General features: G+C 48.1%; 2 protein-coding genes across 10 annotated transcripts in view; one reads left to right on the top strand and one right to left on the bottom strand.

Annotated features, from left to right (window-relative positions):
* The window catches only part of TRIP10 (thyroid hormone receptor interactor 10), a 111,375-nt gene extending 108,884 nt beyond the window's left edge, over window positions 1-2,491 (top strand). For all 4 annotated transcript variants that reach the window (XM_053294355.1, XM_053294357.1, XM_053294354.1 and 1 more), the window contains one exon: window positions 854-2,491. In XM_053294355.1, the coding sequence (XP_053150330.1) occupies window positions 854-1,002 (149 nt within the window). In that variant the 3' untranslated portion in view covers window positions 1,003-2,491. The remainder of the gene's footprint in view (window positions 1-853) is intronic.
* Window positions 2,492-3,043: 552 nt separating this feature from the next.
* Window positions 3,044-19,617, bottom strand: part of LOC128344363 (breast cancer anti-estrogen resistance protein 3 homolog) — a 36,672-nt gene continuing 20,098 nt past the window's right edge. For 5 of the 6 annotated variants that reach the window (XM_053294352.1, XM_053294349.1, XM_053294351.1 and 2 more), the window contains exons 2-10: window positions 18,486-18,614; window positions 15,004-15,428; window positions 13,807-13,901; window positions 10,913-11,475; window positions 9,451-9,566; window positions 8,252-8,423; window positions 6,677-6,788; window positions 5,682-5,873; window positions 3,044-4,875 (exon numbers count right to left, since the gene is read on the bottom strand). In XM_053294352.1, the coding sequence (XP_053150327.1) occupies window positions 4,724-4,875; window positions 5,682-5,873; window positions 6,677-6,788; window positions 8,252-8,423; window positions 9,451-9,566; window positions 10,913-11,475; window positions 13,807-13,901; window positions 15,004-15,428; window positions 18,486-18,593 (1,935 nt within the window). In that variant the 5' untranslated portion in view covers window positions 18,594-18,614 and the 3' untranslated portion in view covers window positions 3,044-4,723. The remainder of the gene's footprint in view (window positions 4,876-5,681; window positions 5,874-6,676; window positions 6,789-8,251; window positions 8,424-9,450; window positions 9,567-10,912; window positions 11,476-13,806; window positions 13,902-15,003; window positions 15,429-18,485; window positions 18,615-19,617) is intronic. The other variant, XM_053294348.1, reaches the window with a different exon arrangement.

The raw sequence follows: 19,617 nt of genomic DNA, 5'->3' as shown, positions 1-19,617 counted from the left end.
TCAGGCTGACTTCTGTATGCAGGGGCAATAACTATTTCTGCTTTTAGTCCAGCCTAGATGTTGAGCTAGGAACATAGGAAACTGCTTTATACTGAGTTAGACCATTGGTCCATCTAGTTCAGTATTGTCTTCACTAACTGGCAGCTGCTCTCCTGCAGTGGTCCCTCTAATTTTTTCATTCTCTGTGTGGAATGAGTTTTGTTCTGGGCAGCGGTATCAAAGCAGTGTGTGCACACCTGCATTCAAAATGGGGCCTTCCTAGTTCAACCTGAGCGGAATCTAAAATGAACCGAGTGGACATCCAAGAACTTGTGAGTGCGCACAAGTGTGCACGCCTTACCGGGAACAGTGCTCTCCAGGGTTTCAGGAAGGATTCTCTCTCAGCCCTACCTGGAAATGTCAGGGAGTGAACTCGAGACCTTCTGCAGGCAAAACAGATGTTTGACACCTGGGTTTCTTAACCTTGAGCCTCCAGATGTTGTTGGACTACAGCTCCCATCATCCCCAGACATGGCCTTGGTGGCTGAGGATGATGGGAGTAGGTTAAGAAACCCTGCTCTACACAACTGAGCTACAACCCCCTTCTCTAAGCAGAATATCATAATGCAGAATATTGTATGCCGTTGCCCATCCAAATGCAAACCAAGGTGAACCCTAATTAGCAAAGGGGACAGTTCATTCTTGCTACTGCAAGATCCGCTTAATCCTCGGTCTGAAGGAACTTTTGTTTTCTCGCTCATCCTGCTGTAGTTACTTATTTAGATGTCTCCTACTACAAATTGGTTGTGAATAGTTGTGCCATGTAGCTTTCGGTTTCAGCTCACTCACCTGCTTCTTTGCTTTCCCCTCCCAGGTTCTAGTGAGGGTACTATCTCCATGGTGGAGGGTGAAGAGCTTAGCTTGATGGAGGAGGACAAAGGTGATGGATGGACACGTGTGCGGCGAAGTAAAGGGGGTGAGGGCTACGTCCCTACCTCTTACCTGCGGGTCAGTCTCAACTGAGTGAGGGTGTAATGGTGGCATCCCAAGAGCTGTAGCTTGGAGACTACAAACCAACATCAGGGCACAGGTGGAAGAGATACAGCATTGGAAGTTGACTTGGAAGAACTCCACCATGTCCCCTGTGCACAGAGCCGGTAAAAAGAAGGAATCTCACGCCAAATCACTACTGCAGAGCTGTGGGAGAGAAGACTTCTTATGGAAGAAAGAAGTGGGTGGCTGTTGCCCACTCAAGATGAGATCTTGGATTAGAGCACAAGAGGGAGACTGGCTTTATTATACTCATATACCCAACCAGTCATTCTGCCCCCATCCCTTGCTACATGCCTTCAAGGCAAGCATAGCTACATATATTCCTTGTGAAATGTTCTCTGGAAGGCATGGTTAACAAGCACCACCCCCTTTCTCATTTGCCATTAGTTACAATTTTGCCCAAAAGGAGGAGACTAGTTTTCCTGACCCTAAACCTGGTGATCTGCTTCCAGCCTATGCAAATTTAGTACTACACATGGTTTTCCTTCTCTCAGCTGCACTGCTAGAAAGAACCAGGCTTCTCTGCCTGCTGTGGTGGAGAAGCCTGGCTGGGTGGAGCAGAGCTACCTCCCCTAGAGACAAGTTGCTGCTTTATGCCTCTTTCAGTAGACTGCATACACCCTCTGCATACTGGAGGGGTGGGTGTGCATGGTTTGAATCTCTGAAATTTCTCAGTACAATGGAGAAGGGGGGGGGGGGCTGTGACTTCCTTCTTGACTGCTGCTATGCCTGCCTTTGGCTCTCCTTTTGAGGAGACGTGGGGGCGGGGTGAGTGTGAGAGAGAGACATCGTGAGAATGGTTGTTTGGCAGGCTGCTCAGTTGCCATTGATACTTGTTAGGTGTGTGTGCACCACCTAGAGGACCTCTGCTCAGAGGGCAGGCCAAATGCCATACTGGCACCAAACCAACATCCAAATACTCTTCCCTTGAAATGCACTTTATTTTCTGAATTTGATTGGCCTGGCCCATTCAGCCATTCAAAAGTGCCTGCTCCGTGTTTCCTCGGAGCCCTTGCTGTCAGGGAAGCCAGGCATCCTGGCCTCCTCTACCCCATCTTCTCCCCTGTCCCCCAGCTCTCTGTATCTGTGTGTGGTGGTGTGTTCTTTTTCTTTAAAAAAAAAAAAGACACTCTAATGTACTAGCCTTTTTATACAGTGACCAATCTTATTTTACCATTCAGTTTAGCTTGTTACTCACAAACTGTATGCTCTCCCTGGCTCCTACCCCTCCATGCTTGGAAAGAGGGGGCAGGCTTGGGAGGAGGAGGAGGGGAGAGGGGCCTGAGCCAGTCTCTTTCTCAAGATGTAGAATGTATTCCCGGGTCATCCTGGTGCCTTTTTACACTTTATGTAAATAGTAGACGAAGTTAGCTTGTGGGTGCCTGTGCAGTTGACTTTTTTGTTTCTCTGGCCTCCAAGTGTGGGTTTTTAAAGAAGTTTATAAAAATGCTAGACTGCAGCGTGTCTGTATGTTCCTCATTAGGGAGCAATGGTGGTTTTGTCTGTCTTTGCTCTCCACCTCACTTCTCCCCCACATGTCAGACTACCTCACCTAGCTGCAAACCTGTTGTAAGATTATGCAGGTTAATTTAAAGACCTAGAAGGGGGAACTTGGAACAGAAAGAGGTTTCACTTTCCCCACAATCTCAGTTTTCTTGAGTCTGGCCATACAGTAGCACCAAATCACAGAATGGTTCCAATTCTGTGTGGGTGGTGGTGGTGATGGTGCCCTTATCAAGTTTGTCACGGAACCTTTTCCCCTCCCTCTGTAAATACTTATAATCCAGGAAGTACTTCTGCAGTGGGGACTAATTACATCAAACTTGGAGAAAGCCCCCTTTGTCTGAACACCTTACAAGGGGAAGCGGGAAGTAGAGACTACCCATCAATACGTCTGAAGCAAAGTAGGAGACCCCAATACTTCTGCCACAAAGTGTCACCTGTGACAGTCAGTATAAAAACAGGCTATAGCCTCATTAGGCCTGCCTAATAGATTACAAACACAGCTAAAAACTGTCCAGTTGGTTTTTAATACAAGATTTGCCAAAGACATAACAGGAGGCCTACTGCTAGACCAGGCCTGCACAACATACGGCCTGGGGCACAGATCCAGCCTGCATGGACCTTCTTGCTGGCCCCAGGGGTGGCCCAAAGTATTATGGTGTCTGAGGTGAGGTACAAAATGCCACCTTGCCCCATGGACCTGGTGGGGGTCAGCGCCCTTTCAAAATTGTCCTTTGCAAGTGTTGGAAGTACATGGAGGCTAGGGAAGAGGAAAGGTTGCTAGGAACTTCCTCTTACCAGCTTGTGCTGTGGGTAACTAATTGCTTTCATTAATATTTAATAGTTAGTGGAATCACTAATGTGGGGAAAGTTTACTTCAGCCCCTGCCTACAACGTCATGGTTGGTTGTGGCCCACCAGGGTATTTGACTTGTTCACCCCTGTGCTAGACCCAGTCCCGTCCTCTGTCCTGCCCTAACTGTTGCCTTCATTGCTATGTTGCTGAGCTTGCTTCCCTCTGCCACAAGTGGGCCCCAAATAAGTCTGCCTTATGTATACCAGATCACCTTAAGTGGGGAAATGTTTGACTAACAAGCAGAAGGTTGCTGATTTGAATCCCCACTGGTACTGTATTGGGCAGCAGCAATATAGGAAGATGCTGAAAGGCATCATCTCATACTGTGTGGGAGGAGGCAATGGTAAACTCCTCCTGTGTTCTACCACAGATGACCACAGGGCTCTGTGGTCTCCAGGAGTCAACACCAACTCAATGGCACACTTTATCTTTTATGTATACCACCATTAGCATCCCCAAGACCTTGTATAGCTTAGAAGAGTGGAGAGTGTGCCACCCCCAGTTATAATTCCCTGTGAATGTTTAGTGCTGCAACTGGCCTTATGCCCAAGAAAGGTCGGATAAATGGGGGGGGGGGCGGAGAGCAGCTTAAACCCATACAGCAAGAAAGGGAAGAACCAGGATACCCACCACACAACTGCATACCAAGAAAAACAATGTATACAACTCTTGTATAATTTACACAACTGCTTGCTTTGCACAATCAAGAACATGCTCTCCCTAAACTCCTTGCTGTCATGGGAGTGGGAAATCTGGTTGCTTTCCACCAACTCTGGCTTATGATGCTGCAGCCAATACTCTATTCCACACTATGGATGTTTAACTGTGGAATACATACAGACCTGTAACTAATCAGTATTAAACAGGCCTATTGTGTGCATGTATTAAAATAGTGGGGATACATCTACTAGTAGCTTTTGAGGTTTGCCAGTAACTTCAGTCATTACCCCTTAAGAAATACCCTAAAGTAGAGTGTTTAACAGTCTGAGAAAAGGCCCCTTTCCCTATTACACACTGGTTCCTTTGCAGAGGCTACCAGCATTACCAAATCTAAATAAGCCAGAAATAGCCCTGCCAGTCTGGAAGGGGCTGGTTGTCTCCTGTAAGGAATGCTTGTACTACTTAGGACCCCTGGCACTTTACACCAGTGGCCCCTGCTCCATCTCATCTCTGATGGCCCGTGCCCTTGCAGAATTCAGCTCTGCCAGCATTGCGGTCCAGGAGTCGGGCGGAGGCAGCTCTTCCTTCACGTCTTGCACTTTCCGCTTGCCCTGCCTGGCTTTCATTCCATCCGGTGTGCCCGAGGTACAAAGCTGTTCCACGCATGCCTTGTTCACTCTAGTTTCTGGGAAAGAACGGTCAAGATCCGCTCAAATTTCCTGTGCCTCTCAGCCTTATCTGCCTCAGCTCCTTTACTGCCCCAGAATAAACGCAATGAGAATTCAGTCTTGAAAGCTTCCAGGAGCTCTGGGGTGGCTTGTAACCCTGCAGTATTAGAAAGAACGGGAGAAAATGCATGAGAAGAGGTCAAAATGGGTAACAATGCACATTATTTTTTATTTACATTTTATATCCCGCTCTATATCCCTTGCAAAGCTCTCAACATATTACTGTGATGTGTTTTGGTTGGGGGTTTTTTGTGTTTTTGTTTTTAAGATTTATATTCCGCTCTTCCTCCAAGGAGCCCAGAGGGGTGTACATAGTTAAGTTTCTCCTCTCAACTGTGAAGTAGGTTAGGCTGAGAGAGAAGTGACTGGCCCAGAGTCACCCAATGAGTTTCATGGCTGAATGGGGATTTGAACTTGGGCCTCCCCGGTCCTAGTCCAGCACTCTAACCACTACACCACGCTGGCTCTACCAAGTACTGTACTGAAAATGTATACTCCAAAGACCGTAATTATCCCACTGAAACAGCCTAAATGATGAGTCTGGAGTGCCTGTGGCAAGTTACCCATCCTGCCAGCAGTTGCTGGTGGAAGTGGCAGGGCACAGCAAATGAGGATGGGTGCCAGAGACCCACAACTAGATCAGGCACCAGAGTCACCCTCCGTGGTGGTTGTAACTCATGAAGCTTCACTGTGAGATTAAACTCAGCAGCCTCAGAACCAAACAAAAGGCAGTCTGAGCAATGTTGCATCATCCCAGGATCCTCATGCCCACCAGTATGACACATGCCGCAGTGGGTGTGCCCCTTCCTTGACCTTCCCCTTTGAGATCCAAGAATGGCTATTTCCCACCTTCCTCCTCCTGGGAGTAGACTGCCTACTCTGCTCTCAGCAGCACTACCTTACCGTGGAGCTTAGCCTCGGCACTGACTTGATAGGCACTGGCATTGGTGGCAATGGACCGAGCCGCTTCCAGCGTCCTTAGGAGGGCATCACATGCCTCCTCGTCATTGCCCCACAGCTCTTCTCCTTCCATGAGGCAGAGGAGGGGCAGGATGTGGGGGACTGCAACCGCCTTTGGGCAGAGGACCAAGTTCCCTGTAGGGCAGAGACAGAACTGTCATCAATTACTGAGTAACAAATAAATTTTTTAAAACTCCAAGGGGAAAAGTCCATATTTTGGTGGTAAGCCACATGTTCCGGCGGCAGAAGGTCCCAGGTTTCCTCTTCAGTTAAAAGGATTTTAGGCAACATGATTGGAAAAGGGACCTCAGCCTGAAACTCTTAGAGATGCTGGCAGTCAGAGGAGGGAGTCCTGGGCTAGTTGGACTAATGGCCTATAAAGCAGCATCCTATGCAAACACTCAATGTGAATCTGTATTATACAGGGTAAGAGCCTTGGTCCATCTGGCTCAGCATTGGCTGCGGTGTCTGTGGCTCTCTTGGGTTTCAGCTGGAGGTCTTGCCCAGCCATAGCCAGATGCCTGAGACCTTACCAACATGGCTGGTAAAAACTGCAGAAAATCTGCTCCCAGCCACCCAATTCTTCCACACTTTTTTTGCATGTTTGGTTTGGCTGCAAGCCACTTGGAATGAAGAAGAAGCGTACTACAAGTTTTTTTTAATCAATCAACCCATTCTCCCAGCTCTATTCCTCACTGCAAATAGGACCCAAAGGCACATTGCAGTCTCATGTGAAGCCTGCCAAGAGTACATCGGTATAGCAGCAGGCTGCACAGTGATCGGATTTGACTGCACAAATTAGCTTGAAGTGCATAGAAATGGGGCTAGCTCCCCCCACCCACCTCACAATGCAGGCACAATGTTTTGCGTAACATAGGATGCCTCGGTTCTGCCTTCTACTGCAGTCAAAATGACTGCAAGGCCTACTTAGGCCTCACCTTCAGCCCGATTGAGACGTCCCATGAGGGGCTTGAGTTCCTTCTCAAACGCGATGGCGCTCTCAGTATGGCTCTGGCGCAGCTGCCTCCATGTTTGTTCCAACCGTGTGATCTGCAGAGGGAAGCATGGAGAACAAAGCAGAAACATCACTACTCCGCTGCCTGACTGCACAAGTGTGTCACAGAAAAGCTTGAGCCATGGGCCAGGTAAGGTACTTGTCTTCAATAAAGAACCATTTCTTCTGGGCACTACAGCTAGGACTCTTCCTATCCTGGGCCACAAACTCTCTGGCAGAACATTCACTGGAAGTCAGTGCAAACCAGCTGGTTTTGCACAAATCTGCATACTTTATTGCAAGTCAAAACTGGGACCTGAACAGTAAGTGCAGAAAGAACAACAACTTCCCATCCAGTGCATCAACAGCTTACGAAGATTCACTGACAGTTTGGTATGACACATTCACCTCTGATGAATTCATAGGTGACTATAATAGCTAGGAATGGAGCCTCCATATTCAGAGGCAGTGTCCCTCCACTTACCAGAGACTAGGGCCACTGACCAACTGATGCCCAGCATTCTGGCACCAGAACGCTCCATGGCAGGGCTGCTGCAGACTCATCAAGCAGCCACAACATTGTGGAGGAACAGTTGTGCAAACAGCACTGCCAGAGTTATTCCCATTTGCTACAAGGGGAATAACGGCAGTAGTGCTGCCTGCGCAACCACCCCTTCTCAACAGCACTGGGACTGCTTTATGCGTCTGCAGCAGCATTGCTGCAGAGTATTCTGGCTCCAGAACACTGCGCACCATGTTGGCCACTATTTGTAACCTGTCTTTCAACTAAAATGTTTCCAAGGCAGCTTGCATATAGGACACCACATTTTTAAGGCATTCTATGAATATTAATGAGCAACCACACTGATCAGAGCAGTAGACCATGAAGAGAAGCAAAGGGGGGGGACCAAAAAGCCCTGTGGAAGGGGGCTGCCTTGACCTGGCACTTAAGAATTGTGTCCTGCCTGTCAACTGCCCATATTCCAAAGCCCTGGGGCAGCCACAGGGAAAGCCCAGTCATGGGTCGCCACCAAACGAGCTGGTGGCATCCATAACCGGACCTCTCCAGAAGATCGTAAGGATTAAATAGCCTGGACCCAAGCCATTAAGGGCTTTATAGGTAACAACCAGCACTTCGTATTTCACCTGGAATTGGCAGCCAGTGCAGTTATTTCAAAACCGGTGTTATGTGGTCCCTTCGGGTTGTCCCAGAGACCAATCTGGCTGCCGCATTCTGTACCAATTGTAGTTTCTGGACTACATACAAAGGCACTTTTGAGGAGGCAAGGAACAGCAGGAATCCTTTCTGAGCAGTAGGAGAGGGCTCCCGCTGTTTCCTACCATCTCCATCTCCCAGTGCAAGTGACAGAAGAGCAGCTTCTCTCCGAAGCCCTCTGCCTGTAGGATCCAAGGGAAGAGAGGGATTTGGTGGCGATCACAAATAATGGCTGGCTAGTGAGTGAAGTCTAAATCTGTGAATCCCTGAGTCCATCCATTCCACAGCAACCCTCACCCTTACCTGTGGCAACTGCAGGCCTCTCATCACAGCAGACAGAGCAAAGAGGTCCCCTGCTGACCTCCAGAGTTCCACAGCCAACTGGATGATCTTGTGCAGGGTGGCTGCCCTCTCAGCCACGGCCCCAGTGCAGCCAAGGATGTCCACAGCAATGCCCAGGGCTAGGAGGTGGTGCCTGAGGATTGGCAAACAGAGCAGAGGAACCTTGAATGGCAGAGGCACTGGCTGCGACTCCCAGGACAAACACATCAGGAAGACACAGACAGAGGCACCCACGTTGCTCTAAACATGCAGAAAGCATTCTGCGTTGCCTCTCATGTTTCCAGACAAAATTTGTTCCCATCATCGTTCAGGAAGCTAATGTTGCTAAATGCCACCTTAGTGGGGGCTGTTTCTGAATGACAGCACATAGTACTTTCAAGTGTTCCGAGTGCTTCATTTACATTTATTGTAATATTTACAACAGCTTTGTAAGGTGATTGATTAATTGAGTCAGGTCAAGTCAGTGTTGACTTGTAAGGGAGGTTAGTGTTATCCACAAACTGCATATGGAGAGAGGGAGGCTTGCCCAAGGCCCCTTAGTGAGGCTGTGGTCCTGCAAAGATCCCAGCCAGGGCAGAGTATGCATTTTGGAATTAAGTAACAGTCCCAAATTCAGTAGCCCAGCTGCTCTTTGGGGTGGCAAGGGTTCCAACTGTAACAAATTCTAGTGCCATACAATTTCAGCTCCCAATTCTTAGGATTTTTAACATACTGAAATCTCTCTTGGGAAATGTGCAACTTTTCACTTTGGTAAGAATTACATCTCAACCCTACCGTGTAATCTGATATAATGCTTACAAGACTTTGCTGCCCCTGAGACTATTAACTGAAGGTGAATACAGACCAGTTCCCAAGCATATGTGCGCCAAGTTAACACTTGTCTGTACATATCAAAGCCCACAAAAATTGTGGTCAATACAAGTCATTTCTAACAACCTTTAAAATCTTTTTCTGGGTGAGTGCTTTATGTCTACAAATTCTCTATGTCTCTATGTCTACAAATTGTGTTTAGCAAATGTCTCAGTCTGACACACCTAAATGGTAACCCCATCAGCCATGAAGAACTGATCCCTAGGGATAGCATAAGCAAAAGCCATCCTATCCGTGTCACTCTCCCCTTTGGCAGTCTGCCAGCTACCCCACTTGTATTCAGAAGTTACCTTTCCAGCAAATCTTTCCGCAGTTGATGCCCCTGAGGCAAAGTTATGAGCTCCAGACCTGATCTCGCCCCCATTGACCGCTGCTGCTCCTTGGACACACCAGTGATCCTGACAGCCTGAAGATTGGATTGGAAATTTGGGGGAAAGTTAGGAGATGGAAACAGCTGACCTGTACCCCCTCCCTGTCTCTGAGCAAGTTTCTCAGAGACTGCCACACTTCCGATTCAAGGGTGGTGCAAAAGTCTGTGTTCTGTGACTGGCGGTCACAAGTGTTACAGAGCAAGTGCTCAACCATCAACATAATATGCAATTTATTATTTTATGATGGCTCCAACATTAGGGCCTGACCTGATTCACTAGGATGGGAGAAATTAAACATTTAAAAACAACAACAACATTTTAGGAAGCAAAACATTTCTTTGAGGGCTGTAAACTATGGGATTGCAATAAGATACTCCCCATCGCCCCATCTGAACATGAACAAATAGAACAAGTTGACCACATGGGCTTCTCTGCCCCTTAACCCTTGGGCCCCCATCAACAGCTCAACTTGCCATGAGATCCCCTCCCCAAAGAAGTTCATCTTGCCCCTTCTCCATTGGCTGCCTGCCACCGGGCCAAGACACATTTTGATTCTGTCTGGCTTTTAAGATTCAGGAGGTTTTCAGTGGCTGCTATTTTGGAAAGGCTTTTCATGCTGCATTTTCCTCACCTTTTTATGGTTTCTGGATTCTATTTATTCTTTATGGAGTCGTGTAACAAGGAAAAAACATTAGTATATTTTACGATATATTTTATGTTAATAGATCACATAAGATAAAATATGTAATTTTAATATACTAATGTTGCTAATCTAGCAGTGGGGGAGGAGAATATCATTTCGGTTGTATGTTGGCTTCACCTCTGCTCTTAACAACACATGGATGGCAGAAAGCTGTATTTATCTGCTGCAGCAACAAACAGAGTCTGGGGGCAACTTAAAGACTAACACAAACCTCAGCTATTGTGGGCCACAGATCCCTTTTGCCCACGAAAGCACATGCCACAATCAATTTCTCAGACTTTGACAGAGATTTCTGTGGCATGTTGAGAATAAATATTTTCAGACATACTGCACTGCAGGTTGTGCCTGTACAGCAGCAGACGGAAATTGTGCCAGACAAATAGTTTAAAAGAAAATTATGGACCACACTATCAGTGCCAAGAACTACTGGGTAAGAAGCTGAGGCTCTGGGTTAAGCCCCATAATGGGAGAACGTTTCCCTCCAACCCAGTTGTTTTAAGCACTAGCCAGCCCAATAGTTCAGCAGAGAGCCTGTGGAAATCACACTTCAACTCCTAGCCCAGTTGTTGAGTCCTCAACTCAGTTTTGGGCAAATCAGAGCACCAACCATCCATATTTTTCCCAGGTGTCTTAAGAATGAATGTAGCAGCGGTTCCCCTAAAGCCTGCCCTTCCTCACCTGGCAGTCCATCTGGAGGATATGAAGGGCTGTTGTCTTGCAATCATGCTGGGCAAAGAGGTCTTTGAGGCGCTTGAGGGCGTTGGGCTCCAGGGGCTTGTTGTCGAGGGGCAAGAGCAGTGAGCGGAAGTGGCAAGGCCGGAAGGAAGAGGTTGTCTCCATCAGGGGCCGTTCAAATTCTGGTTCCTCCTCAGCCTCCGCCAAGAGGGGCAGGGAAGAAGGTACCTCCTCAGAGTCCAGAAAGCCGAAGGCAGTCTCTGTGAGGCGGGCCCAACCACGCCACCTCTCCTCCATCTGCAGGCGTTCCACGTGACTACGGGGACCTTCGGGGACCTTGGGGACCAGCTCACAGTAGTCACTCACTAGAATGGATGGAGCCCTGAGAGGCTTGGGCGGGGCCTTTGAGTGGAGCCGCCCCTCGGAGCCACTCAGTGCTGGACCCTTCAGTGGAGGAGAAAATGTTGCCTTCGGCCGCAGGACGGGATCACTGCCTGTCCGGAATGCAGGAGACAGGGGAGGGAGCGGACTCCTGTCCTGGGCTCCAGGTGACGTTTCTGGGCTGCCTGTGGACACAATAAAGAGAGGACGACAATTTGGATATGAGCAGGACTATTTCACACTCCAGCCCCCAAATTAAACTTCATTCACTCAGGTCACCGAATCAAACACGTTTTTACATGGACATTGTTTGCCAAATGCTATTCGGGGCTACAAAGAACCCCAAATGGAACCAACTGGCTTGCCTTTTTGATTGATCGAAACAATCTGTAATTCCTTGGTTATGTGGCTCCAAACCATCCACTAACCTCATGCCACTTCTATTAAATCAGACCAATGGAAGTGCAGAAATCCCAAAGGCTGCAACAAGAGGACACCATTTTGCAGTAGAAATTATAAAAATGAATATACAATGCATCTATTTGCATGATTTCCACTGGTTCTGCAAGGTAGTCAGGTTTGTTTGTTTTATACCATTTTTTACTGTTGTCAACCAATGAATAGTTTTCACGTTTATTTTCATTTAATAGGTTTATGCTACACTACAGTATAAAAACTCCTGGGGTAAATTCATAGGAACATAGGAAGCTGCCATTTATTGAGTCAGACCCTTGGTCCATCTAGCTCAGTAGTGTCTACACAGACCAACAGCAGCTTCTCCAAGGCTGCAGGCAGGAATCTCTCTCAGCCCTATCTTGGAGATGCCAGGGAAGGAATTTGGAACCTAGATGCTCTCCCCAGAGCGTCTCCATCCCCTAAGGGGTAGGGATGTGTGAAACATTTCGGGTACAAAACATTTTGTACTCAAAACGGGCCATTTCGGGTGTTTTGTAGCTGAAACGAATCGCCCTTTCTCAAGACCCAAAAGTTTTGTATACAAAACGAAACATCCCTTTTTCAGCTACAAAACATTTTGCTGTTTCGGACCTCCATTTTGTGGCGCTCTCTGAGTCAGTCTCCATTTTGTGTTTGACATCTCTTTGATTTTCCCGCCCTTCCAGGCTTCCCATCGGTGACCTAAAGCATGGGCTGACCTGCTGACAATTCCCTCCATGTTCCCCATTGGCTCTTTTGCCTCTTGCCACTCTTTAGGAATATCTTACAGTGCTCATACTTTCATATGCAACCAGAGTGGACCCTGCTTAGCTAAGGGAACAAGTCATGCTTGCTACCACAAGACCAGCGCTTGTCAATTAATCATTCCATTTTGAAATTAATTGATGATCTGCCTATCTTTAAAAAATCATAAATATTTAATTTAAATTATTTATGGGGGAGTGATCCTTTATTTTTGCAGTTTAAAAAAAAGTTAAACATCATAGCTTATGTTAAAAAAAAATCATGACTAGTCCCACTGAAAATAATGGAACTTAAATTATCTGATAAACTTCTTTTCATGATTTCAATGGGACTTAGTCATTACCATCTTTCTTTGGAAAGAGTCCTGGGGCTTTCTGAGGCGCACATAAGGTGATCTATTTTTCTGTTCTACCATTCACCTGGTATTCTGCAACCAAGATTTTCCAAACATTTAGAAGATCAAGTCAGTACAATTATAGCCTGGCAGGTCTTTCAAGAGTCTCAAGTCCAGAATTTTGGTTGTTATTGGTCCCACAGACTAGACACATTTTTAATCTGTGATTCAAGCTTTAGTTAATGAAATCACACCACTCAGTCAGTCTGACTTTGCCATCAAAATAAAGGGCAAAAGTTAACTCCAAATAAAGCACTGGAGCTTATAAAATAAATGAATCACACCAAAGATCACCTCTGCCTGATAAGGATATCCTTACTGTACTTGCCATGAGCATCTCCTGTGCTGAATCTCTGACATGCTAATGCTAAAGCAGGAGTAACAACCCCTGAATTTTGGGGGTGAGGGAAACAGTGAAGTCTATGCAATACCTACCGTCTGCAAGCAACCTGAAAGCTCTTTTGCAGGCCACACAAAGCTTTTGCAAAACAACCCCCCAAACCTTTCAGTTTCTCTCCACAACTAGACCAAACCTTTCATTTAAAAGCTTCCAAATTCTTTCAGGAGTATGGCATGCACTGAATTGTGTTTCGGAGCCTCTTGTTCTGCCTTTCCACCCCCATCCACCATGGAGCAATTTTGGTTACACTGACTTCTACACCCCACTTGCAGTATTGTTTTGCTAACCATCCATTGTCTCCCTGGACAACAGAACGGCAAGAACAACTGAAAGATGGAACAAACTATCCCTAAAAGTTGTGGAGTCTTTCTCCTCAGTTGTGTTAAGAACACTTAACAGCCTGGGTCTTTAAATTCAGCAATGACTGCATTGCAGATATAGGAGAAATTAATCCTTACCTGTCCCATTCATTATAGGCAAAAGTGGCCACACACCATTTTGAGTCTATCCTCCCCCACTTACCTGTCAGTAAATTGCTATCTGACTGGGCACTGTGAAGGGAGGGTCTATGACCCAACTGGTCTAAGCTGGGGTCACTTCCACTTCTGTCCTTTGTCCTGCAAAGAAAGAACACTGATTTACTGAACCAGATAGTCCAAACACGCCATTGACCAGCTGGCTCAAGTTGGGATTTCCAGAGTTGTCCAACCGCTCTTAAAACTCACACGGACCTCATGGCGATTAGATTCCAGCAGCCACAACATAGGGTGGGCCTTTTTCACATGGGGAAGAGATGAGTGCTGAATTCCATCCACAACAAGGAATCAATCTGTTCTCTCAAACATTATGGCCCAGAACAAAGGCAGACAAGTGAGATGGGCTTCATGGGCTCCAGCTATCCTTACTTTCAGGGACAGGCCTATTTTTGGAATCTGCCTCTGGTAAATAGGGTTGTCATACCCAAGCTTCCCAAATCTGGGTGGCCTAATTTGCATTTTTTTTTAATTTGACAGATTTGTATACTTTCTCCTCCTTCTCTGCCCTCCCATGTGATCCGATCCAGAGTAAAATCCGGGCAGCACCTTTAAAATCCATGTAAATCCGGGTGGAATTTAGCAGCTGGGTGGAGGAGCCAAAATCCAGGGGCTACCCTAAATTCTGGGGGACATGGCAACCCTACTGGAAAAGGCTTCTTCTTATTGCCTCTTGGAAAAGTTTCATCTGAGCTGCTAGACTTGACATTTTTCAGGATTCCGTACTATCACAAAGAAATACTGAGTGAAGTATTGGGTTTGTTTGTTTCCTTTTCAGCTAATGTCATGCTCAGTGCACACATCCCCCCGTTTGTTATGTGTATGACTTACTTTGAGTATATTTGACTCCAACACCAGATAGGTAAATCTCACTTTTTAGTCAGGCAATGATCGACACCATTACATACCACTACATAATTTCTCCTGCACTTTAATTTTTACAAAATGCTTTACAATCTTTATTATTTGGCCTCACAATTCCGGCAGATCCATCAACATTATTCCCATTTTAAGATGAGAAACTGAGGACGAGACACGGTGAATTGCAGAGAGACACATGTCATAGGTCTCAGCTTCCAAGCAGGTATACCCAGATTTGCAGCCTAGGAAAATCACACCCACCTTTCCCCAGTTGCAACCCCTTGTCCCCAGCCCTCCTGCAGTTTCACAGAGCCTGTGCCCTTACCAGAGCAGGTTCCCCTCCGCCATTTTCAACCCAGCTTTGGCTGCACGGAAACTGTACCGTCGAGCAGGAGCTTCATTCTGTTTAGCTGGTCCAGGGTGCTGGCGGGTGCCGCTGTAATGCTCCTGCAGCCAGCGGAGGGGCACGCTCCTGTTCACAGGCCTGGAGACCACAGCTCCCGAGACGTCAGAGATGGCCTTCCGGTTGCCCACATAGAACCGCACCAGGGCAGGCACGTTGTCAAACTGCTCTTGCTCGAACTGGAAGAGGGTGCGAGAATAGCCCTTTCGGGGGCGGAGCACCACGCGGATGATCTTGAAGTGCAGAGGGTGCCCCGCCCAGCAGCACGTGAGCACGTAGTCACCCAGGCTGGACCGTGAGTCACGGATCAGGAACTCTCCATCCTCCTGCAGCAAAGATTCTGCCTCCTAAGGGCAGAGAGGGAGGGAAGGGTTTTGTCAGCCACCCACTCAGCAAAACAGAGAAGGACTAACTATTTCTTGCAGGTTAATAAGATCTAAGGAGCCAGTGGTAGAGTACAGAGAGACAATTAATCTAGCCCACTTCAGGACGGCTATACCTTGGACAGCAATGGCTACAGCTATAGGAACATAGGAAGTTGTCTTATACTGAGTCAGACCCTTGGTCTATCTAGCTCAGCATTGTCTACACTGACTGGCAGCAGCTTCTCCCAAGTTTTCAGGCAGGAGTCTCTCCCCACCCTACCTGCAGATGCCAGGGGGTGAACCTGGGACCTTCTACACGCAAAGCAGATGCTCTGCCACTGACCTACGGCCCTATCCCCAAATTCTCCCTTCTAACAACTCTTGAAAGGAACAACAACCTTGCCTTGCCCTTAATCAGAGGTCCCCAAAGACAACCCATGCCTCCAACCCATGGAAGCCAGTTGATAACATCCGAGTGAGTGAGGTATAGGCCAGCTCTCTCTTTGAAGAGACACGTGATGTGGCCATTTCCACTTCTGTTGTGAAATAAAGATAAAGCTCTTTCGCAAGAGCAGTTTGAAAGTACAGACCCATCTCTGTGTTTCACCACCATTCAGCACACACAAGCAGTCTGTGCTTAAACCAGAGCTATACAACTTCAGCCCTCCTGCAGATGTTGGACTACAACTCCCATAATATCAGACTACTGGCCACTGTGGCTGTTGGGAGTTGTAGTCCAAGAACAGCTGGAAGGCCGAAGTTGAGCAGCCCTGGCTTAAACAGTCCCTCTTGGCCCAAAAGAGATTAACAAAAAAGGAGAAAGGCACCTTCATGTAAAGTTTTGGAGATGGGGCTAGAAAGCTGTTGGGGACCCCTTCAATTGGGACCCTGGGGAGTGCTCAGAGGAGGAGCCCACAAATAGCCATTTGCTTGATCTGGAGCAGGTCTGCTCAACTTGGGCTCTTCTGCAGATGTTGGCCTACAACTCCCTTAATCTCTGCCTATTGGCCACTATATCTTGAGATTATTGGACTTGTTGTCCAAACAGCTGGAGGACCAAAGTTGAGAAGGCCTGATCTGGAGTTAAAAGATCTCTCCGCTACTCAGCTCCATCCCTCTCAGCTTTGTAGAACACCTGGGCAAGATGACTCCTGGGGAGGACTGCATTCTGGAGATCCAAGGCCCAGGCAAGCTGGTCTTGTGGTAGCAAGCATGACTTGTCCCCATAGCTAAGCAGGGACTGCCCTGGTTGCATCTGAATGGGAGACTTGATGTGTGAGCACTGCAAGATATTCCCCTCAGGGGATGAAGCCACTCTGGGAAGAGCAGAAGGTTCCAAGTTCCCTCCCTGGCTTCTCCAAGATAGGGCTGAGAGAGATGCCTGCCTGCAACCTTGGAGAAGCCGCTGCCAGTCTGTGAAGACAATACTGAGCTAGACAGACTCAGTATATGGCAGTTTCCTATGTTCCTATGCCCACCAGACCCCCAGGAATGCTGTCAAATTCCCACCTAGGAGCAGCACAATAGCAGAGTGCTCAACGGGCAGCAAAGCATGCAGACTGGCAGAGGAAAGATCTCCTTGTGAGGTAAAGGGTCACCTCAGGAGCAGGAGACAGCAGCAAACACAGCTGCAGGGGATGAGGCTGAGTAATACCAGGAGAAGGGTGGAGGCTTCCCGATTCCTCAGTTTCAGCCATTTGTTACTGATGAAATAGCCCTTCCAGTTAGGGATGTGCACGGAACCGCGGAGCTGCGGTCCGGCACTGGGGTGGGGGGTTTCAATAAGGACGGGGGGGGCTTTACTTACCCCTCCCAAGAACGGCACCGTATTTCATTGAGCAATCGGGCGGCAGGATATCTCCCAGTCCCTGCCGCCCCCTTCAAAGCCCCGCTCGGCTGGCGGCGGCCCCCTTCAAGCCCCCTGCAGCCCCCAAGACCCCTGCCGCCCCTTCCCTTCCCATTGCAAGAGGGCGGCAGGAGAACTCCCCTGCCGTCCCCTTCCCCTTTGCCGGCTGGGCTGCAAATGGCTTCTTTTAGAAAACGAGCGGCAGGAGAACTCCCTGCCATCCTCTTTGCCGGCTGGGCTGCAAATGGCTTCTAAGAAGCCTTTTGCGCGCACGCGCAAAAGGCTTCTTAGAAGCCATTTGCAGCCCAGCCGGCAAAGGGGAAGGGGACGGCAGGGGAGTTCTCCTGCCGCCCTCTTGCAATGGGAAGGGAAGGGGCGGCAGGGGTCTTGGGGGCGGCAGGGGGCTTGAAGGGGGCGGCCGCCAGCCGAGCGGGGCTTTGAAGGGGGTGGCAGGGACTGGGAGATATCCTGCCGCCCGATTCTGAATTCAAGAGGAGGAGCCGCCGGCGCCACGCTGAGCGGGGAGGGAATGAAGCGGGCGGCAGGGAGATATCCTGCCGCCCAATTGCTCAATGAAATACGGTGCCGTTCTTGGGAGGGATAAGTAAAGCCCCCCCCCGGTCCTTGTTGAAACCCCCCACCCCATCTTCCCAAACCCAAACCACCCCGTGTCTTTAGAATGGCCTCCGAACCGGTCCGTGCACATTACTACTTCCAGTTTGTACACTCCCAACTCTCTGTCCTTGTCCCTGCTCCAGGCTTCTTGAACCTTCCTTCCTCCTGTCCTTTGGACTGTGCAGGCCCTGACCGGCTTCTCCCAGGCAGAACCCAGACAAAGGCATTGCAAGTATTACCCATTCCTAGAAAAAGCTACATTGGTGTACTTGCATCAGCCAGTTTGGAGCAGGTCAGAGTGTTTGGGAAGTCTAAGTAAGACATGACTAAGATGGGATTTCCCAACCCCTCTGCCTCCCTGGCTAGAATGCTGGACTAGGACCGGGGAGACCCGAGTTCAAATCCCCATTCAGCCATGATACTAGCTGGGTGACTCTGGGCCGGTCACTTCTCTCTTAGCCTAACCCACTTCACAGGGTTGTTCTGAGGAGAAACCTAAGTATGTAGTGCACCGCTCTGGGCTCCTTGGAGGAAGAGCGGGATATAAAATGTAAAATTAAATTTTTTAAAAAAATTACCTGCCGTGGCAAACAGCCATGGTACCAGGCATGGCTGCACAGCTGCTCACTGTCAAGTTTCAGTTCCTCCTCCAGCTCTTTCTTTAGTTTTTCATTGGCCAGTTCCATGTTCCACTTGGATTGCACCTCCTGGGGAAATCAAGAGACCAGAAGTCATTGTTGGCACCATGACACAGGAGCCTCTCCAGTGGACCCTGGCAACCACAGCAAAACAGAGACACCCACAAAGGTCACTGTGCCTTCTTAGCACGCCTGCATTCACTCAAAAGGGGGAGGGGGGAGGGTAGAAAAGGTGTTTACCAGGCAGGGTACTCAGAACACAAGAAAGTTCTCTAGAAATAGCTTTCTGAATTAATGGGATGTACAATGAGGTACCTGAAAGATATGCTAAAAACAGAACTGTAGTTGCAGCTGAGACACACCACTGTATTTTAAACTCAACGTAGCTGCAATGAGTCCAGTTCCAAGAGCTCAGGGGGAAGCCCGTCCATTAACCCATTTCACACACACAAATTAATTATGTGACACCAGAACTGTATGCTTATTAACCCAGGAGGGAGCCACATGTACTTATTCACGTATGAAGCAAGGAGTGAGGGTTGAATCCTTTACAATCACATGTGGTGGGCAGGATGAGGGGAGCTGAACCCTCTCACTTCCTGCACATGGGCTTCTTGTAGTAGTCAGTCAACTCAGGTCTCGGCTCAGCTCACTTCCACTCTGGGATGCAGGCTGGGTGACAATGGAACCGGCAGGAAGTTTGGCTCACTTCCCCTCATCTGCATACCCCTTCCGATATAGAAATTGGGCACCCACATTTTGCTTTATGCTTCCCCAAGTTAAAGCCATGAACTATGATATACTCAAGAAGCTTTGCATAAATGGTGTCAATATTTTTGCATAAATGAGACCATCTAACCCAGCATTCCATTTCTACCAGTGGCTGGCTAAATGCCCTCAGCAGGATAGGAATGGCCTTCCCTTTTGGTTTGCCTCCACTGCATCTGGCACTCAGAGCTATATTGCCTTCTCACATGGAAGCTCCATTTAACTATCATGACTAATAGTAGTTAAAACACCAAAAAGCAATGGGCACTAATGTCTATGCAGTCACTTCTAGTCACAGGGCCAG

This window comes from Hemicordylus capensis, chromosome 2 (assembly GCF_027244095.1).
Source record: "Hemicordylus capensis ecotype Gifberg chromosome 2, rHemCap1.1.pri, whole genome shotgun sequence".
In the NCBI taxonomy this organism is placed as follows: Eukaryota; Metazoa; Chordata; class Lepidosauria; order Squamata; family Cordylidae; genus Hemicordylus; species Hemicordylus capensis.
This window is presented reverse-complemented; position numbering and strand designations above follow the sequence as displayed.